Genomic DNA, 27,595 nt, shown 5'->3' with positions numbered 1-27,595 from the left:
CGTGTTAGCTGATTTGTTTTTATGTCTTGGGGCGAGACGGTTGTTAGTCTGCACTCCAGTGTATGTTTATCAGGTTGTTGTTAGAAGTGTTCTTCGAGGGAAGTGAAAGGGAACTTGGCAGTGGGAAGAATTCATTTAGAATTTAGAGATCTGATCCAGAAGGGCGGTTTTAGGTGAAATGCAGTGAATTTTGTTAGACTGCTCTGCTCTACACTTTTAAAGGGTTCAATCAGAGAACGTGATTTGCAACCTGTACAATTTAGAATAGAAGCGAGAAATTGTACAAATATGCCTGTAAGGCCAGAAAAACACGAATTTGGGACCAAGGGAGACTAAGTTAACTAGAGAAATCGGGCAGTGTTCCTGAACCCGGCTTCCAAACTGGACGGACAAAATAACCTATAGGATATGTAAGACCTAATGAGAAGGTTGTTAGTAGGTTTCCTGGTATGTCAAGGCTGGTGTTAATTCCCTGCTACCCACCTTGTTTCTAGGCTCGTGTCTGGAGCTGAGATGCGACCCGGGGAAAGGAACTGTGGCTAGCTAAGGAGGCCATGCTTGAAGTTGCTTCCAGATCTCATGTCAACACCAAGTCCTCAGCTGCTGGTGGCAGCTGCTCAGCAGACCCTGGGCATGGGCAAGAGAAAGGGTCCATCTAGAGCCATCTGCCTTCACTTAGCTGGAGAGGTGCTAGCTGTGGCCCGGGGGCTGAAGCCAGCTGTGCTGTATGATTACAACTGTGCAGGAGCATTGGCACTCCAGAGTTATCTGGAGGAGCTGCAGAGGCTAGGTGTCCTTAACACAGGACTTCACATTCTGGAGATTGGAGAAAATAGCCTCATTGTCAGCCCTAAGCATACATGTCAGCACTTGGAGCAAGTGCTCCTTGGTACTATAGCATTGGTAGATGTTTCCAGCTCCCAGCCACACCCTTCCCTGTGTTCCCTGGACCAGCTTCAGGACTTGAAGGCCTTTGTGGCTGAGATCACCAGGCATTTGCAGGAGCTGCAGAGAGACCTATCTCTAGGAGTCTCTCATAGCAGGCTCCATTCCTCGGACTGGAATCTCTGTACTGTATTTGGGCTCCTTCTAGGCTATCCTGTCTCATATACCTTTCACCTGAATGAGGGAAATGACAACTGTTTGGCCCTGACCCCACTACGGGTATTCACTGCCCACACCTCATGGCTTCCAGGTCAGCCCCCAGTCTTGCTGTATTCTTTTAGTGTCCCAGAGAGCTTGTTCACAGCCTTGAGGCACATTCTAAATGCCTGGGAGAAGGACCTCCGAACCCGATTTAGGACTCAGAATGACTTTGCTGATCTCAGTATCACCTCTGAAATAGTCACACTGCCAGCTGTGGCCCTCTAACTGTCCTATATAAAAAATATCCTATAAATAATTATATTTTTGTTGAGGATGTCAACTAGGAATCATTTGAAGTACTAATTCTAAGTGTTTTGAGGACACTAGGAAAGAACGCTTTAATCTGCTAAACATGATACTGTGAATAGGGGATAGTTGTAGCATTGGTAGTGCGTATCTGGCATTTCTATATTAGGGGTTCTCTATGAACAGAGGTGCCTATTAACTTTTCATTGGATAAGAGAGAGAACAGAAGAGACATGGGGAAAAGAAGTGTTCTGAGGAAAGAAAAGAAAAAAAAGCATTCTGAAGGCCACCCTTCTGTCCTGCCCTGTGATAGTGTCTTCTAGGAAAAGACGGTGTGTTTCTCTATGTTTATCTATGTACTTCTAACTGAATTGGACTGGAGTGGATTGGCATGCTTAAGTATCACACTTGGGAGATGATAATGCTGTTTAGGAATAAATCAAGACCTCCAGTGTACAGTTCAATGATGTGAAATTTATTTATAATACCTTGAAAAATTAAGTCAGAAATCGTAGTTTAGTTGGAGGGAGAACTCAAGCTATGAAGTACCCAAACTTGAGTTTTTTGTTTAACTGTTTGCTTTTTGGTTTTTACTCCAGTCAGCTGTCATGAGTTTTTCATATCATCAGGCTGTCTTTGTTGGCCAGGAATACAGCCAGTGCTGTAGCAATCACCACCATCAGCATTGGGAACCATTGGCCACATCGCCTCTGTGTGAAGGGAGGGAGACGAGAAAGCAGCCATGAATTGGAGAAAAAAAGTGGGCACAAGTGATCTTATTCTAGCCCAGTGGAAAACCTTGGTTGGTGGCAGAGAAACTTTTTTTTTATTTCTGTGTCCTGGTTTCTGTACCTCCCTTGAGGTAAAACTACTTTACTAGTGGTTGCTAGCCCAGGAGCATATATAGGGACCAGGCATTTAAATGCCAAAGGAAATAACCAAGGGTAGAAAAGAATCCAGCACAATCATGTTCTGTAGCCATATGCCTCCGTGATTTTGCTCTCCTCTCCCTGTGCTTGTCGTGTTAACAAAGAATACTCTTTCATACTTGAGCTAGTACAGGTTGAGTATTCCTCAGCTTCCCAAGTACTGGGATTACAAGCATGGGCCACCATGCCTGGCTGCTCCAGAATTCATGCTAGTGCTCAAAAAGTTTCAGATTTAGAACATTTCAGATTCAGAGCATTTCAGATTAAGAAATTTCTGGTTAGCCTGTAGTGAGTCTTTCTTGGTGCAAGAATTCCATGAAAATTAGGCTTGGATGAGTCAACTAGTGTTTCTTTCATGGTTGCATGGTTTCATGTCAGCATAGTATAAACCAAGCAGAGTGGGACAGGATGTTTGGATGTAGGTGTGCGCTAATAAATTTTATTTGTAAGATTTGGCTAAAAAAGTAGTTGTCCCACTAGCATCTAGTGCTGTACAGAAAGATTGAGGTTTTCTTACTCTGGGAGGTGGTTGCAGGCTATGGTTCAGCTCTTCTCGACAGTGCTGTAGCTTATGCAGGCAGGAGAAGTACTCGTCGCAGAGGTTGTCTAACTCTGAATGCAGCTCTGTGCACTGGGGAGAATATCACCAAGGTCATCACCACCAGTTCTGTTTGGGATAGAGCCCAGGGAGGGGAAACTGCCCTGAGTAAGGTACTCCTTCCCTCACTGAGCCATTGACTTCTCCCAGCCTTTCTCAGATTTCAGTTGGTTTTTCTACCATCCTAGTTTGCCTGGAGTATGTCCTTTGAAGTGATATGTTGCATATATTATAATTTATACATGTAAATTTCTTCTTTTTTTTTTTTTTTTTTTGGTATCAGGGATTGAACTCATGACCTTGTGCTTGCCAGGCAGGTACTGTGCTACTGAGCTATATCCACATGTAAATGTTTTTATGGCACAGTGTGTGAGCAATGACTTTGTAAATGGGGATACCAAAAAATGAAGCTGTTGTAGCACAAAGACTTGGAAGTGCTTTTAGTACAAGTCTGTTCTGGGAGCTGATTGTTTCTGAATGCTTGCAAGGACGTGTGTGTGTAGGCAAGGATGTTTTGCTATTTAAGAGACATAAAGATATAAAGCTTCCAGAGATACTCAGTGTGGAACAAAGCTTGAGAAGTTAATTATCAAATGTGTTTGAGCTGAGGTTGACTTTCTGCAAGGTAACTAATAAAACCTTTAATCAGTGTTGGGTGAGTAAGGCAAGGAAACAATTGACAAATCAACCCAAAGGCAGAGAGGTTTTTCATGGACACAGAAATCTGTGCATGCATCTAATTACGATATAAACTGAAATTCCTGTTCCAGCTGCCTACTAACAATTTCCCCTGCTATTTATTTAGGGATGTGCCCCTCTGGTCCTAGGTTACTTCTCACCTCCTGTTCCTTGGCCTCGAGCTGTGAAGTCTTCTTTTGCAGCTGGTCTCTAAGATCCCAGTCTCTGTCCTTCCCAGTACCCTCAAGCTCCACTTGCTGGGGAGGCTTTGGAGTCCACACAGTGAAGGCCTGATCTAAAAAAGTAGTGATGGTGAGGCCCGGGTTGCTGAGTCAGGACCCTGCCTGTGAGAACTGAGGGTGAGAGGAGGGTCTGCTCTTAGATGAGTAGAGTGCAATCCTCGTGCTGAAAAGAACTTTCATTGGCCCATGCTCAGCTTTGACAGACTGCTGGAGTTTAAGCTCCTTGAGAGCAGGCTTGGCTTTTTTGTGTGTCCCCAGACTACTTGATAAATGACTACTAATTAATTACATTTTTTTTTGGCTATGTGTCATATTTCATGGTTTGTCAGGTAGATTGGCTGAATGTTTCAGTATGATGTTCCCTTACATCCTTTCAAAATCATGAAGATTGCATTCAGATCCTAGAATTTATTATATGTGACTAAAGATTTTTTTTTTCATTTTACAGTGTTAGTCTTTTTTAAAATTAAATTTTTTTTTTTTTTTTTTTTTTTTTTTTTGCAGTATTAGTCTTCAGGGTACAAAGAGAAAAGGACTAGGAATTAGGATTCTGGATTTCTATCTTAGCTCTATTCTTAATTTGTGTGATCAGGGAACTCTGTACTTTCTGCCTTTTATATTGTGTCAGTGATTGTGAGGAGAAAAGAGGCTATGTGTTATGAGTAAATGAGCAGTTGTTACCCCCTCTGTGTGTAGAGGAAGTCTCAGGAAACTTGAGCAGCAAACTATTTTAGGGCTAAAATAAGATTGAGGTGTTTTTTTTATTTTTGGTGCTAGGAATATAACTCAGGACCTTGTGCTTGTCAGGCAGGCACTGTGCCACTGAGCTATGTCTCCAGCCCAAGGTTGAATTATGCGTGCTATGTAATTTGGGATGTGGTTTGGAAAGTCAAATGTGTAAAAACTGACATGAAATCCTGAGTTCAAAATCAATTTATTGCAATATTCAGCATAAACATGTTTTCAGAGAAAGTGGAAATCCTTTTTCACAGTTTGTGTACCTCTTAGGATAGAAGAAGAAGACTACCTAGTGTGGTGTCCCCAGGGCAGGGGATCATTTCATAAAAGACTCCCCTGCATCCCTGACTTAACAGACTGCATGAACTGGATGAGATCCAACAGGTCATGTAGTTCACCCTCTTTCCTCTAGGTGAGCAAAGAGTAACATAGCTTAGGATTTGTGGTAGTAAATTTGCTGACCTTTCTTTAAGAGTTCTTCCTGTTCTTGAAGCTGTAAGGATTGTTTCTGAAGCAGACCTGTTGGGAAACATAAAGAACTTGTCTGTGCTAGTAGACGGACTGCAAAGAACCTCTTCAGACCTTTGTTTAGAGCCTTAAAAGATATTTTCATCTGTTATGGATTGAAATTTATCCCCCAAAATTAATATGCTGAAGTCCTAATTGCCCACTAACTCATTCTTTTTTTTTTTTCTTTTTGGTACTGGGAGTTGAACTCAGGACCTTGTACTTAACCAGGCAGGTGCTTGTGCCACTGAGTTATATCCCTGGTTCCCTGCCCACTAACTCAAAGTGTAACTTCTTTGGAGATAGTCTTTATAGGAGTAGTCAAGTAAAAATAAGGTCATTATGGTGGGCTCTAATCTATAGTTGGTGTCCTTGCATGAAGGCAAAGTTTAGACACAGATATACTCTGGGGAATGAGGAAGTGAAGAAGATGACCATCTGCAGAGCCAAAGGAGGAGAATAGATCCTTCTCTGAATGCCTCCGGAAAAAAGTGGCCCTGCCCACAGTTAGATTTTGGACTTTGGCTTGAAGAACTGTGAGACTATTTCTTGGTCTTCAGGTCGCCCATCTGTAGTACTGTTATAAATATATTCTCATATTTCCTACCCTGTGTTTGCTTTCAAGTCTCTGCTTAAAGATTACCCTAAAAGAAGCTTGCTGAGCATGGTGGTGTATACCTGTAATCCCAGTACTTGGGAGACCGAGACAGCAGGATAGCCCTGAGTTTGAGACCTGTCTGGGCTGCTAGTGATTTCAAGGCCAGTTTGAATTACATAGTGAGACACTATCAAAACAAAAACTTTTCCCTAAGAAAGGCAAAGCTTTCCCAGATGACCCTATGCCAAGTAACAAGTATTTTCCTTTGATCTGTTATTTCCTCCATAAGCCTTATTACGACTTTTTTCCTCATACAAGCCCTGAACTAGACTGGAGACCTTATTTCAAATATCACCTTTACAAAGGAAGGAATATTAGTTTTGTCATTATATTCTCTAACTTCCAGGGTTCCTGACACTAGGACCTCAATACATGCTTATTTTAGTGAGAAAGGTCTAAGTGAGATACTTATGCATGTAATAAGTGAGAATACAAATGAAAAGAAGCAATGCACAACATTAGTGCTTTATAAAGCTTACAGTTTTCATAAACATGAAGTGATTGTTACTGACGTGGAAGAAAAAAAAAAAAAAACCAAAGGCTAACAGTAAATTGTGAAGCGCTGTTTAAATGAATGCAGTTTACAAGAAGTGCATCTAAAAATGCACAGGAGGATGTGCCCAGCCCTTCCCCTGGGTGCTGGAGTGAGAGTCTAGGAAGGAAACTTACTCTGCAGCTGCTGTACCGTGGCCACTAGGGCGAGTTTCTCCTCCTCAGACCTCTTTAGTTGATCTGAAAATGAAACAGTGCAGACCAAAATAGAAGAACCCAGCTTAATGAACTCAGTATCCGAGGATGGAAATTAGTACCAGGGACACTTGTCTAGTGGAAGTTGTTCTGCTTTCTGTGGATGTCCCAGTTCTAAAGTGGTAGACTAGCACTCACATATCTTTTTATCCGGGAGGGGTCTATGTCAACAGTGTTGGGTTGGATTAAGGGCTGTATTTCCACTTATCAAGTCAGCTGATATAGGCTCTTACTGGGATACCTTCATGCAGCCTTGAGTTTGAGCTGACCTTTCTGTTTCAAATTAGGAATGTGGCCTTGACACATGTGACTAATATGGGAGCAGCTGTAATCTTGCCCAGAGGAATGGGCTATGAGAGAAGAGAGTTCACACAAGATCCTCTAGTGCAGCAAAATTAATTTTTGTCTTGGCTAATTAAAAGAGCCCTTCCTTTTCCCTCAAGGTAAGAGGAAATCATAAGACCAAGCAAACAAATGAAGGCTGAGGCTGTTTGTCCACCCAGCCTCCTCCCCAGAGCTCCCTTAGCTGTTGGGTCCCGTGCTCCCCAGGTCTCCAAGGAGGAGGGTACCTTGCAGGTCCTGGGAATCAGAGGTGCACAGGTCTTGCTCCCTTTGCAGGTATTCAATTTTGGCCTGCAGCTCTTGGTGCTCATTCTCCAAAAGTCTCAGGGCCTGGTTCATTTGTGCATCTCTGCTGTCTGCTCCCTGTAAGGAGGAAGAGAGTCTTGATCAGTAGAGAGGTAGGAAGCAGGCTCCCTAGAAGGGAAAAATTACAGGAAATTGCAAAATTTAAGAGCTACAAGTGTTAGAGAATTGCTTTTTTTCATATTCTTTGCTGTGTTCCTCACATTTTTAAGCCATGCATTAGACTTTGGTACTCAGAGGGATCATGCCTTGACACTGGTGTAAATCCCCAGATGAAAGCATACCAGGTCAGCTTTTACCTAGATGTTTTGAATTTCTCTTTACTTTTCATTCTACCACTGTCAAGTTTGTGCATGTGTGTGTGTGTGTGTGTGTGTGGTATTTTCCATAAAGAAAAGGTCTAAAAAAGAATTCAAAATATCTTCCTAAGAATTGCCTTATGGGTGATAGGAAGAAGAGAACAATAGATTCCAGTATGGGCACAGTGGGGAAGGGCCAGTGAGGGTTCCTCCTTTGAAAAGCCGCACACCCTCTCCTGCCAAGTGAGCTACTCTGATCCCTATTTCAGGAAAATTGTAAAGCCAACTTTTGGGGTGCACCCTCAGAGTTGAAGCCAAGTGAGTAAAATCGGCAGTGCAGCAGCTAATGTGCATTGAATGTTTGTATGTGCCAGACATTACGCTTAGTGCTACTGTGTTGGATCCATATAAGGGTCCTGTGATTCAGGTAATACTACACTCATTTTAGAGATGTGGAAACTGAAGCTTTGGAGGTTAGTTAACTTTTCTAGGGTAGCAGATTAGAAATAAAACTTTTGAGCATGTCCAGAGTCCTCTGCAATTGCCTTAAAAAATTGCAATATTAGTTTTTACTCACCTATAAATAAGTTACTGACATTTATTTTGTGCAAGCAGCAGGCAGTTCTGAACAAGATGCTCTACTGGGATGGTTTCAGATTGTGGGTTGGAGTATGATGTTAGTAGCTTGATAAATATTACAGCCCACCCTTTTGTATTTGGATTATGTCATTCCAGTGAACAGTCACATGAGCTTTGTTAACTCAGTCCTTTGTTAACTCAGAACTGAATTTCAGACCTGAAACAATGACCCTGGCACAAAATAGGCCTGAGTGAGGAACTGAAAGCTAGATGCCCTCAGCTACCTTGGAGCTTCACACCTAAGAGAAGCTTTCCTCGACTACCACCCCTTTTCCCTAGCCGCCTCCTCACCCTGCTCCCAATGCCTGGTACCTGTAGTTTGGACTGAAGCACGTGGAGTTGGCTCTCTAGCTCTCTGTGCTGTGCCTCTAGCGTCCTCCAGTCCTCCTTCAGAGCCTCATACTGACTCCTCCACTCTTCACACTTCTGCTCTGCCAGGGCCAGGGACCGCTGAGGGAGATTAAAGAGGACGGATACCAGTGGAAGTCTCCCCTACCAAGGCAGAGACTTGGAGGAAGAGTTACAGAAACACATTGTACCCTCTTGTTTGTTTATATTAAAATCAATGTCAGGTGTGTTTGGTAAGGAACAGTTTCCGGGGAGTTATGTCTTGCTTTCTAGATGAGCCCTGGGATTCTCAGCCAAGTACCATCCCATCCCACATTCCCACCTGTGTGCTCTGTAGTTGTTGCTCTGCGCCCATTTTCTCCTCAAGCACTTTCTGCAGTGACTCCTTGGCCTTCTGCTCATAGTTGTTTTTCTGGTCTTCCATCTCCAGCAGCACCTTTTTCATTCCCCAAGGGGAGTATTTCTGCAAATTTGATGCAATTGAACCAACACATTGAGCTTCTGGAGCTGGTGTACCAAGCACTGAGCTGGTGTACAGAGATGTAGAGAATTTGGGCCTTGCTGTCAGGGCAGAGGTACATAGTACCGGGCTTTTCCTCCATCCTAGAGCTGAGCAGGAGTCCCTCTGGCTGTGAGAAGTGAGTACCATGGGACTGCTGTGTGTTGGCCTTTGTAGGCTGTTGAAATCCAATCAGTCCCAGCAGCACTCATAAACCTAGATCTCCTTTCTCCTGGGCTTCCTACCTCAGTAACATAGGTCATCTCCCATTAAGTTTCTCTGCCTTTCTCTGTGTCCCTTCACTGGGCCTCGTCAACTTCCTGAACAGCTCATGCCTGTATCCTCCCTTTCCTTTCTGCTGCTATTGACTGGGTTAATGTAATAGTCTTCCTACCTCTTAGGTTTGCCTCCCTTTGAACTTTGTAAGTCAGAGGATTCTTGCTAACAGTGGCACATCATCATGCTGCTTCTGTGTAAATCTCTCAGTGGTTCCTCAGTGTCCTAAGGATTAGGTCCAAATTTCTGGAGCTCACTGCATATAACCCAGACTTTCGTACTGTGCAGCCTCTACTTGGGTGCTTTGCAGATCCTGAGTATGATTTTTAGCCTTCGCTATTGCCTGAATAGTTTCTTCTGCCTGGAGCATCACCTTTTCATCCACCTGACCTCAATTCATGCTCGAGATTCAGCCCAGGTAACATTAGTTCTGGTGAATTTTTTTTGGAGATAAAGCCCCACTATGTAGTTGAGGCTTTGAACTCACTGTGTACCCAGGCTGGCCTCGAATTTGCATCATTCCTCCTGCCTCAGCCTCACAAGTGCTGAGATTACAGATACATGCCACCAGGTCCAGTTCCAGTTCTGGTAAATTTTGAATTAACTCCTATTTCCCAGTTCTTTATGAATTAAATTCCTCCCCTGCTCCCCCCGCCTTCTCTTTGTGGTACTGGCACTGAGCTACATCCTCATATCACATCCCCAACCCCACCTTTTTAAAAAATCATTTTCTATTTTGAGATGGTGTCTTGCTAAGTTTCTCAAGTTGCCCAGGCTGGACTTGAATTCTTCCTCCTAGCCAAGTCTCTCAGAATGCTGGAATTGCTAGTGTGTACCAAACCTTGTTTTGTTCTTTTTTTTTCCTTCTCTTTTGAGGAGTGCTTGGGATTGAAGTCAGGGGCTCTGTACTGGCTACAACCCCCCATACCGTTTTTAGACAGTGTCTCACTGATTTGCCCAGATTGGTCTCAGCCTCCCAGGTAGCTGGGATTACCAGCGAGTATGAGCCCCTGGTAGGTGGTTTTGCTTCCTCTTCACATTGTCTGCATACTTCTTTTGTTCTGCTGTGTTGACCCAAGTCTTTCTCCCCTATGGACCTGTAAATTCCATTGGATCAGGGAGCATGCTGCTGCTTTAAAAAAGTTAAAAACAGCCTCATGGGTCAGAGAAATTCTTAGTAAACTCAATGTGAAAACATTTTTAAAAAAAATTAATGCATTCACTCCTGACTTGAGGGTCAGGAAAGACAGTGGAGCAAATCTGTAGATTCACTGGGATCTGCCCTCTCTGTGCCTTTCCTCTTCCTGCCCTGTGATTTGGAGAAGGCAGGCAACTCTTGTACTCATTCCTAGATTACCCCTGGGGTAAGCATGCCTGCTAATGAAAGCTTAGGAATCAATCTAAATCATTTCCATTTAGCTTTGGAATTGTCTGAAAATTTGGATTTATATGTGAATGGGCCTTAAGTTTTTATTAACTAAATCCAGGGGTGATTGGTTGAGATTATACAAGGGGCATGGCATCGTTATTGGATTTATTTTGGTTTGTTTGGTTTTAAAATAGAGTCTCTTACATATTTCAGGCTGGCCTTGATAATTCACTGTGTAGTTCTGGTGGCCTTGAACTTGTGATCGTCTTGCCTCAGTCGCCCAAGTGCTGGGATTATAGTTGTGCGCCACTGCGCCAGGCTCAATAATTGGATTTAATCATGCTGGTTTGTGACCAGCTTTATCCCCTACTGAAAATGAATAGATTGGCATTCTGGATTATATGCAAGTCTTTTACAAATGTGGTTTGGATTATTTAATTCATAAAAACCTAACAAAGCAGATCATACTGAAAAAATATAACTTGCAGGCAGAGGAACAAACCTACAGACTGTATAAACTGTTTTGCTGCAAGAGCCCAACTGTTATTCCAAATGAGAGACACCTGACTACTCCTTCTGCCTCCCTTTTTGAGACAGCTCTTGCCATATCACAGAGGCTGACCTGAAACTTGCCAGCCTCCGACATGCAGGGGTCACAGCTGAGTCCCTGTGCCTCTCTGCTCTTTCCCTGCCTGGTGGGAATCCATCGCGTCTCAAAGATGTGAAGACTGATTTTTTTTTTTTTTTTTTTTTTTTAGTTAAGATTAGGCCAGATTGAGAGATTAGTGAAGCTGGATGATTATGTCACAGAAAAGCTGAGTCATATTCTTACTTTATTTTGTAAAGGGGAAGGGAATTTGTATATGTGTGTGTGTGTGTGTGTGTGCCAAGAATTAAAGGGCTGGCCAGATAGGCACTGTGCTGCTGAGCATACTCTTACTTTCTTCCAGAGGTTACTAATAGGAAAATATTGCCCACAGAATGAAAATCATTTTTTGAGGGCCGGGGGTTTAGCTCAGTGGCATAAGCACCTGCCTGGCACGTGTGAGGTCATGAATTTGATCCCTGGTACCACAAAAAAAAAAAAAAAAAAAAAAAAAAAAATCATTTTTGAGAACTTTGTATTAACTATGTGCAGTGATGCACTCCTGGAATTCTAGCTACTCAGGAAGCTTAATTAGACAAGAGGAAAACAAATTCAAGGTCAGCAAGGGCAATTTAGCCAGACCCTATCTCCACCCCCACAGAAAAAAAGCAGAAAGACTGGATTAGGCTACATTTCAATATGTAGCTTATGTAGCTTAGTGGTGGAGTGCTTAGCAATCATACATGACACCCTGAGTTCCATTCAACTACCCTAAAACAAGCAAGCAAACAAAACCCAAAAACCTTGTAACATCCAATTCATCTGTTTAAGTACTGGGATCTGCCACATGTGTTGGCGCATGCTTGTAATCCCAGTATTTTCAGAGGCTGAGGCAAGAGGATTGCTTCAAGTTTAAGGTCAGCCTGGGCTATCTAGCAAGACTGTCCCAAAGCAAACAAAACAAAACAAACACCAGGACCTGTGAAGGTTAGTGGGATGGTGCAGGTGTTTACCAAGGGTCTCTCCCTGTTCTCAAGGCTCCCTTGTTGCTGATGAAGTGTTCAGTGCCGAGATTCCTTCCCAGCATGCACAGGGATGGATAATGGGAGAAGAGGGGAGGCCGGAGATAGTCATGGCAAATTCGGTACCAAAGTGAGAGTGGCCACAGCAGACCTTGGTCAGTAGGAGTATTTCAGGGAGTAGCGCTACAGCTTCAGCATTTTCATTTGGTTTGGGATTCATGAGCCAAAAGTGTCCTCTGGAAAGCTTACCTGGGTACAGGTATAGAGCTGGTTTTCTAGGGACCTCAGTTTGCCCTTCAGTTTGTCTTCATTCAGCTGGCCCTGGAGCAGAGGGAAGGGATAATAAGCACAAGCCAGAGTACTAGAGTTGCTCCCCTGCCAAAGCTCAGCACAAGCACCTCTGTCGGGAGGAGCAGTGATGACAGGCTGCTTGGGGAGGACATGGGTGGATCAGACTGATCCCCACTCTTTTTTGCCTTCCAGTTCTTTATCAGATAGCTCAGGCTGTATCCTAGTGTGGAAGGTCCTTTTCCTCATCCCCTCGCTCCCTGATGGGACACTGTCCACTCCTCACTTCAGTCTCAAACCTGGACCTTGACTATAAAGTATAGGCCAAGTGTTCTCTCCCTTGCTTCCTACTGGAAGCTGAAGTCCCCTCATCCTAAGGTTGTATGTTGAAGTTTTAACCTCTGGTACTTTAGAAAGTGATCATATTTGGAGATAGGGTCTTTCAGTAGGGTCTTTAAGTAGATAATTCTGTTGAAATGAAGTCTTGAAATGTAGCCTAATCCAGTATGACCAGAATCTTTGTTTTTAGTTTTTAAGACTAGAATCTCAAAAATTCACTACATAATTCATTCTGGCCTCAAACTTGGAGTAATCCTTTTGCCTCAACCTCCCAGGTGCTGGGATTACAAGTGTGCCACCACGCCTGGCTCAGTTATATATATATATATATATATTTTTTAATAGCAGCATAACTTTTATTTGGTGACACAACAGGTGAAGAATGTCTCAATGTTTTGAACACTAAGCTTTACTCATGTGATAGTTTGTTTTCTATCTAGGCAGATACATGCTTTAAAAATACACATTAGGAACGCCACAATTGGATATGTTCTATTTATTAGAAATCTTTTTGTGGTAATTCCTTACATATTTGAATTCTGTAATTATAGAGGGGATCATAAGTTTTTTACATACATATATTTTTTAGTCTGACAGAATAAATGTATTATACGTATGTCCCTCCTTTAGCAATGCGCTTAGTAGTTTCTAGTTTGTTTACTCCATTGTTATAATTAAAAAGCTGTACATCTTCTGGTATCCACACACTGCCCTGGTAAAAATATACATTATTTTAAAACCTTTACTGTCTTTTGAATTTGCTTTATTTGAGGGTGGGTGTAGATAAAGAAGTTGTAGAGCAGACCAAAGTCTTTTAGAAAGAGGAGTTTGGGACAGCAGGAAAACCTGAGGGATGACCATGTGAAGACACAGGAAAGGTGGTCCCATGCTAGCAGAAAGCGACCACAGGAGAAGCCAGTCCTACTGACGCCTTGATCTCAGGTTTAGACTCCAGAGCTATGAGAAAATAAATTTCTGTTGTTGAAACGACCCTGCTCTCTGTATTACTCTTTCATGGCAGCTCTAGCATACAGTCATCCATGGGCATCCACTGGGCTTGGTTCCAGGGGCCCCTTACTGCCAAAATAACAATACCAGAGATAGTAAATTCCCCAGAGAAAGGGCCATGGGCCTCTCTCACCGTAACTGTTTTGCTTATTTTTCTGACTTTTTCTATCCAGGCCCTGTGGGACTTTTGTGGGGTTTAGAAATTCCGCATCTCTTCAGGCCTTGGATGCAGTGGTTCCATCAGTCATATAGCTAGAACATTTCCAACCTTCATCATATTTCTGGTTTATAATGGGGGAAGCAGAAGGGGGGCTTTTTTAGGTCTGCTTCTTTCCATGAGTGGGGGCAGGGGAGGCAGGAAGTGGTATTTCACAGCTCCTATTTTGGTCTTGTTTGGCAGATTCTAACCATGGGGGCCAGGGCATGCCCCCACCCTTTCTGCTTCCTGTATTACTCAGCTAGGCCTTGCAAAAGCAGAAAGCTTTGCCAAAGACAATTCTTTAAAGTGCCTCCTGCTCTTAATGTTTTTCCCAATGTCTCATGTGAAAGAGAACTGAGAGCCAGGGATTTGGTATCTACATCCCACAGCTTTGGAATGAATGAAAGAGATGGACAAACCTTCCACTGTTTGGGCCTTGGTAAAATGGCCACATTCCAAGCAGTGGCCTGCTCATTGTCCACCCACAGGTCCTGAAATCAGTTGGCTTCATTCCAAAGTCCCCTGGTAGGAATCTTCAAAGTCCATGCATTTTCTTTGCCTAAACTGTCACTCTGCAGAATGCAATCAAACCCACCACATTTAAAGATTTTCTTGCTAGAGATAGAGAAGAAAATAGGCCCAAGGCAGTGTTCTTAAAATCTCCGGTCTCCTGTCCTTTTTGGACAGCTCTTTTCTCCCTGTTTCACAGTATGGCTTTAATCTATTTTGCCTCTTCCAGCTCTTTTTACATTTTGGCTCCACCCCAGATTAGTTTTCCATTCATGTCACAGTGCAAGACAATTCATGATAGCCCCTTCTGTGGAGGCCAAGGGCCTCCACCCCAGTGTGGAGCCTGAACAGAATCTGTTGTACATGGTGCTGCCTTCACAGACTCCCCAAGGCAGGCAGCAAGGTTTCAGCCAAGTTGTTACAAATGGGCCACGTAGTTTCCTGGTCAGGGCCCAGGTCTGCTCCTACTGAAGCCCGATGTTAAGAGTGTGGGAAGATGTACTTCTCACAGGCCTGCTGCTGACCTTCCATGCAGACACACCCGGGAGCCAGGGGCTCAGGCACAGTTAGCCTGGTAGAAAAAGGAGTAAGGCGGAGTCATACACACCTGGTGTTGGTCTGAGGGCTTCAGCTCCTGCTTCTGCTTGGTTTTCCCCTGCCTCTGAACTGTCTTCCAAAACACCACTGGCTCACCACAGAAACACTAGACCACAGCTCATCTGTCTCCTCCAGCAGAGGTTGCTTAGGGTATTTAGCCAATCCCCTGCTGCGCTGTCATCTCAAGATCTCAATTCTACTTTGCAGAATAGAATCCGAACAATATCCTGCTCTCATCTTTGTGTTGTGGGCAACACTGGGTGTTGAGCTTTCTCTACTGGCTGAGCTGTTCCTGCTCTGAAGGCTGGGCCTAGCTCTGGTTCTCAGCAGAATGCCAGGGCTTTTGGCATCAAAAGGCCTAGAGTCCACTTGGAGTTGAAAATAGCAGAGGTTGTGGATTCTTGGGGTTCTAATCACATTGCTGCAAGCTCCATGTATGAAGTTGGAGACTCAAATCATGGTGCCAAGGGGAAAGAAAAAAGTGAACTGGACCAGACATCAGAGACCCAGGTCTGGCCACATTCATCTGGTTATTTTCCCCAAATACCACAGACTGGGGCTGTCCTTTCACTGAAGTTGAGGCTTTTAGGGAGGGATAGAGAGTTGATTGTCTTGTTTTGGGAGAAGCAAGAGCTTTCAGATGAATAGTCGGAGAGTATTTTCCTTAAAAACAGGAAGATGAGGGCTGTGTAAAGTAAAGGGTAAGGAATGGGAGGGGTGGGAAAAACCATTGCCAGAGGAACGCTGGGCTGAGCTTGAGGTGAAATTCTCCCTCAGTGTCTATGCCTTGCAGCAAATCTTCCCCACTGCTACCAAACTTGCCATAATTTGAGCTCAGATTATGGCTTAAGTCTCTACTGCTCCAACCTCATCCAGAGTCAGGTTCTGGTTGGAGAATCTGATAAACACAGATGTGATCATTCACTTATGATTCAGTTGAGTGTCTTGTGCAGAAGGGCAGACTGCTAAGTCAAATAAGGCCTAGTTCCCCTGCTCCCCCAACCTTATCTATGTCTCTGTGTCTCTGTGTCTGTGTAATGGGGATTGAACCCAGGGCTTTTGCATTGAGCTGTATCCCAGCCCTTTTTGTTTATTTTTTATTTTGAGACAGAGTCTTGCTAAGTTGCTTAGACTGGGCTCAATCTTGTGATCCTTCTGCCCCAGCTTCCCAGAGTGCTGGGATTACAGGTGTGCACCACCACACCTGGCTGCTACCTTGCTTCTCCACTGAAGCTGTTTCCCAAACTCGGGGTAGCATATATCTCTTGGATCTGTGAGATACATCCTTTTATTGTGTCCATGCAAAAGAAAAACACAAAAGGGCCCATTGATCGTTTAAATTTTAGATATACTGTTGAGCAGAAAGAATTTGAGTCTCATAATAGAATTCTGGAGACCTGCTAAGGCCTTTTCTTTGGTGGTGCTCTGATATGATCCTTTTGTGCCTCCCACACTCAATGCCAGGGGCAGCCTAGGCTGCAGTCATTCTGACCTGTTAATTCAAATACTCCTCTCTTTGCTGCTCTTTCTTTCCTATCTCACTTGATTTCTGGATTGGTGAATTTAATTCATCCTTCAGACCCTAAGAGGATCTCTTTCCTGTGGAGCCTCCCGCAGAACAATGCTGTCTTCCCTGTGCTGTGTTGTGTACTCCATGGCTGTAGACTTATTAGGTTGTTTGGGAGTTATTTATCCTATCTCTGCCCTTTTGGCTGGACTGTGAGCTCCTTAAGGCCAAAGACTCTACTTTTTTGTTCCTGAAGTCCAGGGTGCAGCATGGAGGAGGAGCTTATCAAATGTCTGTTAACAAATGCGTGAGTGGATCTCCTTTTAGCTCAGTGCCGGAAACCACCTGGTCTGCACAGCTGCTTGCACCCTACTCTGCTGAGGGAAACAACTTCCTTAACAGGCCAAGGCTCTCCTGGAGTCTCCTGAGCTGGGTGCATGATTGTTATGAGGATGCAGGGTTAAGCTAGGAAGCCTTTTTCAAATGCCCATTTTTTTATTTTGTATTTTTATGGTACTGGGGATCAAAATCAGAGCCCCACACATGCTAGATGAGGGCTTTATACAGAGCAACATCCTTGCCCCAGGAAGCCCTTTCATATTACTGTGATCTTGGCTTTGTTCTGTATTACCTGCTGCATCTCTGAGCTCAGGCTGTCTTCCTGGCAGGGGAGATGCCTCCAGGGGCCTGTTCGGGTCTCATGCTCTGCCTCACCATCCCTGGGGCTGTAAGCTTTGCTGGCCTGGGTTCTGGGTAACTCCCTGTACCCAAGGGTTTCACTGTGTGCTCAGAGACCTCTGCAGGTCCCCAAGGTCCTGAAAAGAGATCTGCAAGGACTTCCCTTTTGCAACTGCATGTCTGTGTGAGATTGAATTTTCTTCATATATTTTAACCAAGAGAATATGTTACAACACATTGAATTCAGAAGCAAGTATGAGAATTTACCTGTCTTTTGTTCAGTGAGACACAGGAAGATTTGCAAAAGTGTAAAGCAATGCTTCTCATTTTTAATTTCTGAAAGTATAGTTATTTTTCATAGAGTATGTAATTAAGGTTCACATAAGGTAGTTAATCATTTTAAAATTAAAAAATATTTCTGAATTTCGGATTCAATTTTTAGCATGGTAAATTCTAATATTTTAAATATAAAAAATTAATTGGAATTTTTAATAATTAAATAGTATAAAGAAATCTTGAGCTGGGCATGATGGTACATGACTGTAATCCCAGCATTTAGGAGGTTGAGGCTGGAGGATCATTGTGAGTTTAAAGCCAGCCTGGGCCACAAACTGAGTTCAAGGCCAGCCTGAACTGCATAGTGAAACCTAACAAATGAACAAACAACTTACCAAAAAACAAGAAGAAGTCTTGAGATGAAAAAAACAATTGGAGACCCATTGCACTGGGTTCTATACCTGCCTCTGGGTCTTTGCCTATACTGTCTCCTATACATAATCTTGTTTCTCTTTCTTTCTTTGCCTGGCAAATGCTTCTATAACTGAATATTTCCCTGTATCTCCCTTTCTGGAGTTATTCATCCCTTCTTGTAGTCTACTATATTCTAAAAACATTTATTTGTTATAATATTGGTATTGTTCAGTCTCTCTTATAAAACGATGTACTCTCAAAAGTCAGGATCCCTGCCAAGAATCTCATTTTTTCCTGTGTTATCCCTGTGCTCAGTAGGAAGAACATAATCTATTAATATTTGTAGAATGAATGGACTAAAATTAGAGACCTGACTTTAGTTCCATTCCTGTGCCACTTAGCTCAATGACACTGGGCAAGTTGCTTAACCTTTCTGAGAGTCCTTCCTCGTAGCCAATGGGAGAGGCTTAGGCTGTCCTCTCTAAAGCCCCTTCCTACGCTAACACTCATGTTTGGGCTGAGTACTGGATACACGGTGGCTTCAGTGGATATTGATGTGAATCTCACACAAAAACCATTTGCATTTACCATATGCAATAATATAAACTACTAGAAGAAAGAGCTCTACAAATTAAAAAAATAATATTTATTTCAACTTTTCTGAGTTCTGAGTTTTCCTAGGTGTAGCATCAAGAGCCTCAGCTGATGACCATGTATTTATCAACTGTGACCTGTGTGACCTCGAAGTCTGACCACCACATCCCCACCTTTCTCTTCTTTCTAGACCTCTATTCAATGGTGAGACAGCCTTCTCTTGTTAGGTGGAATGGAAAAGAAAGATGAGAGGAGTACACCTAGCAGTTCCAGGGCTTTGTTCAAAGTTTCATTCCCTTACCTTCCAAGAGCTGTCGGAGGCCCGAATCAGGGTAGACAATAGGTCTTGGAGAATCAGCATTTTCTGTTTTAGGACCAGCTCCCTTTGTAGGGCTTCCTGTGGGACAAAAAAATAGAAGAGGGTATGGTTAACCAAGAGAAGGACATAGGTGAATGGAGACGTTGAGTGGAGAGGTCACTTACTTTGAGGTACTCAGAAAGCTGAATGATTTCCTAAAGAGAGAGAAAACATGTATCAAAAAGACTGTAGGCCCTTGACCTCCTTTTGCATAGAACTAAGCCTTCGGCTGGCCTGTGCCAATCAGATGTTCCTGCCCAGAGTCTGATAGGCCTCCTCTGGGTCCCCTATCCCTGCACATACCCTCTCACCATTCAGGAAGAAAGTATCCCCCAACCATAGCTTAAATTTATAGTGGATGCCAGAACGTCAGAGCTCAGATACCATTGGGTCCACATCAAAGTAAGGGTTTTCTTACCTTATCCAGAACTGCAACTCCACAACTGGAAAGAGAAGTGGGTGGGAGAGACAATGGACTAAAGAATCAAGCAAGTCAGGAGGTGGAAGGAGGGAGTCGATTGCTTTAGGGACCTTTCTGGGTTCAGGAGCGGGCTTCCTCTTTTTAAGTTAAAGCGGATATGGATATTCACTGTGTTTGTGAATGTATGGACTATATGTCTGTACATGCTGCGTAGAGGGATGAAATAAAAGTTTAGAAGAAGCTAGGCATGCTGGTGCATGCCAGTAATCTTAGCAGTCTGAGAGGCCGAGGCAGTAGGAGCTCCAAAGTTTGAACCCAGCCTGAGCAACTTAGCAACTTAGACTGTGTCTCAAAATTCAAAAATCAAAGGCTGAGGATATAGCTCAGTGTGAAGGTCCTGGGCTCAGTTGCACCCCCTCCCCACCCCCGCACCTCTACACACAGGTACACAAAATTTAACAGAGGAATAGGTGAGATGTGGGAGGGCTAGGGTCTGGAATGTGAGGAGCTCACTTGGTTTGTTGACTGGCGTCATTCTTAATTGTTGGCTGTGTGTCTTCTGCTTTTGTCTGAGTGCCTGAGAGATGGAGGGAAAGATGATTCAGAAGCTGTGGAGAGGCAGTGAGGGCATTAGGGAGAGACAGGGACTTCCCACTATCGGTGAGCAGGATGTTGGGGCAGAGTTCTCTGCACGCCCTGCTGTGTGGGAGAGCTCTGCTCTTACCACAGTGGCGTTTGGGCGGCTTCTTGATGGGAGAGTCTCGTGGTAGAAGGGCCCCTGCTTTTGATGAATAGTGCTCAGCCAGATCCCTGTGGACACTTGAGGGAGGATGGCACTGGACTGGAAAGACCTTGGAGCTGGTCCCCGTCACCTGGAAAGCAAGTGAAAGATGATGGGAGCCACTGTCCAGAGCTTGTTAGAAGACGTGCCAAATGACTGCAGAAAGATGAAATGGTAATGTTGTGTGCTGTAAACAGCAGATGTTGTGTCCTCTAAAATTCACATGTACTGTTCTGCATTGTTCCAAAATTCTAACGTTCGGTGTGATGGTATTAGGAGGTGGAGACTTTGAAAAACAGGTCAAATATTTTGTTGGAGACCTCCTAAATGCGATGGTGCCCTTCTAAAAAGAGATATAAGAAAGCTACCCGTTTGTGTCTCTGCTTTATGCTGTGTGAAAGAGAAGAATGCCATTTACACAGCCAAAAGAGCATCTTTGCCAGGGATATAGCTCATTAGCATAAGCACTTGCCTGGCAAGCACAAGGTCCTGTGTTTTATTCCCTGTACCAAAAAAAGGATGTTCATGAGATACAGCATCTGCTGAGACCTTGATCCAGGATGTCCAGCTCCTAGAATTTTGAGAAGTAAGTTTCTATTGCTTAATCACCTGTGTGTAGTAATCTGTTACAGCAGATAAATGGACTAAGATAATACTTGTAGTCAAGCCACTCAAAGTAACTCACACGGGCTTTTAGAGACACAAGATGTGACACTTGCTGTTGCTCTTGTCCTTCTAGTGGGATGGGGCCTCCTCAGGCCCAGCAGGTGGGCAGCTGGACCTGTCTGCAGTCATTCTCAGTGGAAGCCCTTGTGCGGTCCCAGCCACTTACACAGCCAGTATGGTGATACAGAAAGAGTGCTGGTGCGTGGCCGTGAGCACTCTGGCTTCACATCCTGCCTGTTCTGCATCTCAGCCTCCTCTCCGTGTGAGAACCTTCTACAGATGGCTTCCTTTTTAGTAGGAGCTTGGGATTGCTGAAGTGTTGTGAAGAGAAGGTAGAGGGGAGAGTCCTAGGGATGGGTGGAATAGTGGTGGTCACAGTTTAGTTGGGCCTTTTATATTTTCTCACAAACTGAAAAAGTCCATGTTGGTGGGGCTGGGGATTTAGCTCAGCAGCATAAGTGCCTGCCTTGCAAGCAGGCAGTCGTGAGTTCAATCCCTGGTACCGATAAAAAGGAAAAAGACAAAAAAAAAAAAAAGTCCATGTTGGAAATAAGACCCTAAAAGGCTAAGAAATGTCTATGGTATCCATATATGAGGAGTGTATCTCAGTGAGACCTTAAGTAACTCATAGGCAGGGGATTCTGTAGTTATTTGTATTTTCTGGTTCTTTTTGTCCGTCCCTCTCAACACATTCAGAAACCTCCTTGTCTTAGAAAGCAGATAGCTGTCTTTGCAGTTAGGCTTTGGACTCTTTCCTCAGACCAGCCCTCCTGTGGCACAGGTCAGGCCCACTGTGTGGAAGTCCCATGACAGCCCCTGCTCTGGACACAGCACTGTGCCAGGCATTATTGGGGAATTCAGAGAACCCATCCCTCCTGCCAGGGTGTTTACAGCCTGGCTCACATGCTCATAATAGTTTGCCAGCTCAGGTCATCTCCACATACCCTGCTTTTTGCCAATGCTATAGGGCCCTCTGGGACCACCTAAGGGGCCCTCTGGGGCGGGGTCCCCAACCTGTTAGGAACTGGGCTGCATGACAGGAGGCGAGTGGTGGGCAAGCTGGGAGCTTCATGTGTATAGCGGCTCCCTGTTGCTCACATTTGGCTTGAGCTTTGTTCTGCCTCCTATCAGGCTGCAGTGGCACTGGGTTCCCAAAGGAACTTGGACCCTTCTGTGAACTAGCATGTGAGGGATCTAGGCCTTTTCAGTCAACCTGGAACACACCTGCCTCAGTGCCAATGCCAAAAAATTGTTTGCTGTGAAACCAATCCAAAAGGTTGGGGGATTTCTAACCTCACAGGCCCACAGAGCAGAAGAGGTGGCCTGCAGAGCCCACTGGAGGATCCCTAGACTTGCTGAGGCCTCTGCAGAGTGAATTTACAAAATGGAGCGAACAAGAAAAGAGAGATGTGTGGATACAACAGCCTTATTAAATGGAGGATTTCCCAGTTGTGGTGGGTCACACCTATAATCCTAGCACTCAGCAGGCTGAGGCAGGAGGATCACAGTGAGTTTGAGGCCAGCCTGGGCTGCCTCGTAAGTCTAAGGCCAACCTGAGCTACATAGTGAGACCTTGTCTCAAAATGAAAGAAAACAAAACGGAGGATTGATGAGCGTGAACATGCACATGTGTCTTTGGGAAGACAACTGGCCTGTGTATAGATCTGGCATATAATAAGCATTCAGTAAATAGCTGATGGATGATGGATGAAGGAAGCCTGTGAGGTCGCTGTAGAAGATACCTGTAGATTGTCAGAATTCAAACTGATACTAGCTATTATCTACGAAATGGTTTTTGGAATTATTTTTTTCCATACTAAAAGGCAAGCCCAATGCAAAAATGAGCTACAGTCACCACTAGATTCGGAATCTCTGAATAAGAGGCTGCTGATGGAGACTTTACTGTAAGGCTGGGGAAGAAAGAACTTACCATGAATCTCTTGCTGGTGACCTTGCACCTACCACCCGCTTGGTTCGCCCCACCCCCACAGAGCAGTGTGTCCCGGATGTGGCCCACCTGCTGTTCAGGGGCAGTGATCCTCTTGGAACAAGACAAAGACTCCTTGAAGACAGCTGTCTGTCCTGCCCTCCTGGAGTGGCCTTGCTTCTTGGCCTGGAGACACTGGGCCTGGCTTTTCTCCTCTACCTCCAGGTTCCTCCTCCTGAAGAACTGCAGTTGCCGAGCTCTGCGCAGCTGCTCTCTCTGCTGGGTCCTCAGGGCCTTCCCCACCTGGCGGCAAGTGGTCACGTTGGGACGCCAGCGGCGGCTCTCCCGGGTCTCCTGCCTCCGCTCACACTTGGCCTCGTAGCTCTCAGCCCACCCAGTTGCGCCAAGGGCACGCCTGGGGTCCAGCCCGATCATGATGCCCTCCCGAGCACCTGTTGCGCTTGGCTTCCAGCTCCTTGAACAGCTGCCTGAATCTGCCAGATGCCAAGAGGGAGGAGTCAGAAGATGGCAGAAAAACGACTGTCTCCCCGGACAGGGCAGAGAAGGGGCAGAAATAGCAGAGTGCCACAGCCACGTGGGTGGACAGCCAAGGCAGTGGTGTCATGCTGGAGTGAGGACTCCTGGGCTCAATCCATAGTGAGCTAATCAAATGTGGTAAAAGTGAATGCCTGCTTTTCTCTGGTCTGTGTCCCCCTTCGGTAAGGTGGAAGGGTGGCTGACACTTCCTCTTTGAGTAGACATCTTACTACGCCTAGGAGTCAGGGGTATATGAGAAATGACTGTTAAAAGTCACAGTGAGCTCATGTGCAGCCTCTTGGATAGCTCACATTTGTTCATTGTCTAGATTTAAAAACAGATAAACCCTCCCCTCCCCCACCCCATCCTCCAACTCACAAGGAAAATTGACATTTCTCTGCTCTTTTGGTCCCATCTGTTACTATAACAGTTGGCTGACACTTCTCACCATCCTCAGAAAGTGACCAGGCCTGTGACCAGCACCCTCCTCCCTTGCTGGCCCTTAGCAACCTGGCCTGTTCAGGGAAACCCACACCAATATCCTCTGTTCTGATGCTGCTCCATGGGTCCCTGCTACCTGCCCAGGATAGGGCTCTGATTCTCAGGTACAGATCAAGACAAATCAGTACTATCCAGTCATCTGCCACATGCTCAGTTCTGGCCCAAACCCATTTCAGAGCATCTGGGAGATGAGAGTTCTTTTTATTTTTTAGATCACCTCCCTCTCAGGGCTGCCTGGTGTCAAGCTTGCTTTCCTTAGTCAGACACGGATTATGACATCTAAACTAATAAGCACATGAATTACAGCTCGGTAAAACTCTCACAAACAACAAAGAAACAAAACAAATAAACAGAAGCAGTAAGCACAAGTTCCCAGGAGTGAGGAATGGCGGAGAAGCTGGCCTCGATGTCCCTGTGCGTAGCTGTACCTGCTGTCCACGTAGCACCCAAGCCCTAACCTCATCTTCCTTTCTTCTCTGTGCCTTTTCCTCTTCCCTACTCTCCCCACCTACCTTCTGGAGATTTGGTAATTCTCCTAAGTGCTCTGGTAGCTTTGGTGAATTGGGGTGGACTCCACAGAGCCGGATCCTGAACATCAGGAGTTCTGTACTCTCTGCCCACTGGAGTCAGACAGGACCGGTGAAGGAAGAAGCACTCCCCCTCACAGCTGCTCCCTCTGCTCTGACCCATGACCTCATCGCACTGCCCCGGGACTTGGTTCCTAGGCAGGTCAGAGGAGGGTATCTCCGGGGCTTCACTGGCCTCAGGCGTTTGCCAGCTCCAGCCCCTCTGATTTATTTATAGGCCAAACAGACTCAACAGGTAGTGGCCTCTCTGCCTTTTTCCAGGACCTTGCTGCCTTCTCTGGTTCAGTCTGGAATTCTGTAGAGGATTCTTGCTTTCTCTGGTCATACCACTCATTCTCAGGGGCCTGAGTGGGACAGTCTCACTATGTGGGAGAAGTCTGATACAGCCGAACTCTGGCCACTGTCAACTGCCTGATCTGTAGTGTTAGAGATGCTGCTCTGGGCTCTGGGAGTGCTGACCTGGTGAAGGATGTGAAGTTGTCAGTGTCTGTCCTCTGTGCCCCATCTCTGAATTATTCTCTCTCCTATTCCTGGGATAGGATCTCTAGACTTTGCATCTTTCACTTTCCTTATTTAAAACTTAGAAAAGGCTCTAAGGGGCTTACTCTTGTCAAGCTATAAACAATCAAATGGAGAAGACTTGAGATTTAAGTGCATGTAAACTCCCAAGTCCAGAGCCTATATTTGTGACACCTCATAAGCCATCATTCCTCCATCTTCTACCACATAAATGGTGGAGGAGAGCCCTTGCTCTGGAGCAGGACTCTGGATTCATCCTGGCTCCATCACTGCCTACCTGTGTGTGTTTGAACAAGTGATTACATCTCTAAGGTTGCCTTCTCATTTATAAAATGGGGCTAACACTTGCCTGGAAAAATTGTGAGAGTCAGTGACAAACATCTACCATGTAGCTAGCACATGACACTCTTAAGTGTTGCTTTTTATAATAATAGGCCTAAAATATTAACTCTATGCCGGTGTTGGATACTAAAGACTTGGTGTTGTAAGTTGAAGGCCCTGAGCTAAAGTAGCACTTTTAGGAACAAGAATGTCTGATCTCTTCCTCTGAACCTCTTTCTTGTCAAAGGATTACATTGTTTTCCAGATGGAGAAGAGGAGACAAAAATCATTTTTATGACTCTGGTTCCTCTCACCTCTGATTTTGGCCACAAGGAGAAAGAACTGCTCCGTGGTCTAGATATAATTACCATCTCAAAGAGGCCAAGCAGAAAGTTCCAGAAGAGGGGAAGGTGGCCTGCCTACATACGATTAAAATGTAGAGTGTGACGTCACCCCCTGCTTGGCCTCACACTAGCCACAGGCCTTATGCACATCCCCACAGTGAGAAGCACCCCGCCTTCTGACTGTGAGGAAGAAAGGCCTGCAGGTAGGAAACAGGCCTGAAATCAGGTCTGTGGACTCTTGCCCTAGGCTGCAAGTCTATTGCGACAAGGATACTCTGCTGTCTGTGACTTCAGGGCCAGACACTGGCCTGAAACAGGCGTGTTCCTAGACCCCCAGGCCTCGTAGAGTTTGGTGTGACCCAACTGAGTGCAACCATACCCAGCTTTCTGAGATGTCTTGACCATTCTGACTTGCTTCAGAGTAAGAGGTCATATGTGATACCTGCCGGACAGGGATGTGCTGTAGGAGAAGGAACTGGTCCTTGTAGATTCAGGGAAAGGTCCCTGGCCACTGGCCAGGCTTTCTGGCATCTCTGTGTTACTCCTTGGTAGCATGACTGGCCTAATTGAAGGTCAGAGGAAACAGTCAGTACTGGCCAGGGGAGGCCCCCCCTTGCTGCCACAAGGAGAGAATAGGGTGCTACCCATCTTCGGACTTTCCACATCTCTGCTCTCACTTCCTGGCCACACAGACAATGCATGGCCTCCTGCATGGATCCCATCTTTCTCATCTAGATCTCAGTGTGGACTCAGGGAAAGCTTATCTGTCCTTGGCTGCCAGAAAGGCAACTTCATGTGATAGGAATCCCCACATTGAAGGGAACTGTAAGAGGTCATTTTAATCCACACCCCTGGCTGGTTGTGCTCACCTATAATAGCAGTACTCAGGAGCCCGAGGCAAGAGGTGACCAGCCTGGAGTACACAGTGAATTCAAGGGCAGGCTGAGTTTCATAGAGAAACCCTGTCCAAAACAAAACAACAAGTTTAAAAAAAAAAAACAAAACAATTATCACCTGGGTCACTAAATATTCTAAAGCCCAGGTCGTATGACACACTTCTAATCTAATGTAATGCATGGAGCAGAGAAGCTGTATCCTGGGCCTGAAGACCTCAGGACTTCAATATAGGGCCCTCTCTTAGTTACTCCACGTTCTAATCCTCTTAAACCACCCTGCTCCTATATCTCCCTCTTTATACAGGGATGCTGGGCTGGCCAAGCACCTTCTGCCCCACTCTGAGTTGGAGGTCCCTCATCTGGGCACAGAAGCATCCTTCTCAGTTACCTCCAGGTCCCAGGCTGGACTACAGAGCGCTTCAGTCGAGCAGCGGCAGGTTGCAGCTCTGGTCTCGGAGGAGCACTACAGCAGCCGGGCAAAGTGCGGGTTCTCAGGCCGAGGTGTGGGCCCCTCAGTGTTTCCCTTCTTGGTGCGGCCTTTATTTTGCACAGCAACCTTGCTGAAACAGGAAACAGAAGCCACAGTGCTCACAAACCCCAGTTCCCCTGTCTTGCTCTCTGGCACAATCTGAGTGGGCCCCTGAGCTCTGAGGCCTCCAGGGCTGGGCCCAGAGCTCCTCCCATTGCAAGGCACCCCAGCCACCCTGGCTCCTGCTACTGGATTGATCTAAAAGCTTGGAAAGGTTCAAGTTCAAATCCATTTCCAGGATCAGACAAGGACCCACCTCGAGGTTAGATGGAAGCCTTGAAGTTTTATTGAAGGGAAAAATGCCTTTTTTGATGGTAACGCATGGAAGAGATGTTTGTTCTCAGTGTAGGTTTTCATATGTCTCAGGCATTTTCTTTGTGGTGATTTTTTTTCTTTAGTCACCTCTTTCCAGTCCTGGCGGTAGGAAGAGATTCTGCTCTCCTGCAATACCTGAATTCTTTTGCAGAATTCTAGACAGAGGCCTACTCTGAATCTGATCCTCATAAAATGACCAGAAAGGTGGCTAGCTGGGGATGAAGGCAGGGATAGCAGGCAGAATTCTGTAAAAAATATTCCCCAAGTCAAACTAGGATTCTTGGGGAAAAATGAAAGTAACCCGAATGATC

The 27,595-nt window shown here is 45.1% G+C and overlaps 2 protein-coding genes across 6 annotated transcripts; one reads left to right on the top strand and one right to left on the bottom strand.

The window, feature by feature from the left end:
- Window positions 1–579: 579 nt before the first annotated feature.
- Window positions 580–1,848, top strand: CUNH1orf74 (chromosome unknown C1orf74 homolog). The gene has a single exon (XM_013157458.3). The coding sequence runs from the start codon at window positions 580–582 to the stop codon at window positions 1,369–1,371; it is 792 nt and encodes a 263-aa protein (XP_013012912.1). The 3' UTR covers window positions 1,372–1,848.
- Window positions 1,847–27,056, bottom strand: Traf3ip3 (TRAF3 interacting protein 3). 5 transcript variants are annotated; one of them, XM_023567073.2, is made up of 17 exons: window positions 26,829–27,056; window positions 26,414–26,506; window positions 22,826–23,229; window positions 20,086–20,233; window positions 19,875–19,938; window positions 19,359–19,383; window positions 19,066–19,095; window positions 18,884–18,979; window positions 12,422–12,493; window positions 8,743–8,883; window positions 8,385–8,522; window positions 7,059–7,194; window positions 6,412–6,474; window positions 5,040–5,096; window positions 3,759–3,892; window positions 2,839–2,952; window positions 1,847–2,102 (listed from the first exon to the last, which is right to left on the bottom strand). In XM_023567073.2, the coding sequence occupies exons 3-17, from the start codon at window positions 23,168–23,170 to the stop codon at window positions 2,010–2,012; spliced, it is 1,656 nt and encodes a 551-aa protein (XP_023422841.1). In that variant the 5' UTR covers window positions 23,171–23,229; window positions 26,414–26,506; window positions 26,829–27,056; the 3' UTR covers window positions 1,847–2,009. The 5 variants fall into 5 exon arrangements, with proteins under 5 accessions (XP_023422841.1, XP_023422842.1, XP_023422840.2 ...); XM_023567074.2 differs by lacking the exons at window positions 26,414–26,506; window positions 26,829–27,056 and adding an exon at window positions 24,286–24,449 and having other exon boundaries at window positions 22,826–23,038; window positions 23,188–23,229; XM_023567072.2 differs by lacking the exons at window positions 26,414–26,506; window positions 26,829–27,056 and adding an exon at window positions 24,286–24,460.
- Between the last annotated feature and the right edge of the window lie 539 nt (window positions 27,057–27,595).

The sequence above is a fragment of the Cavia porcellus genome, unplaced genomic scaffold (genome assembly GCF_034190915.1).
Source record: "Cavia porcellus strain 051 isolate PalLab524CR breed Dunkin Hartley unplaced genomic scaffold, mCavPor4.1 scaffold_26, whole genome shotgun sequence".
Classification (NCBI taxonomy): Eukaryota; Metazoa; Chordata; class Mammalia; order Rodentia; family Caviidae; genus Cavia; species Cavia porcellus.
This window is presented reverse-complemented; position numbering and strand designations above follow the sequence as displayed.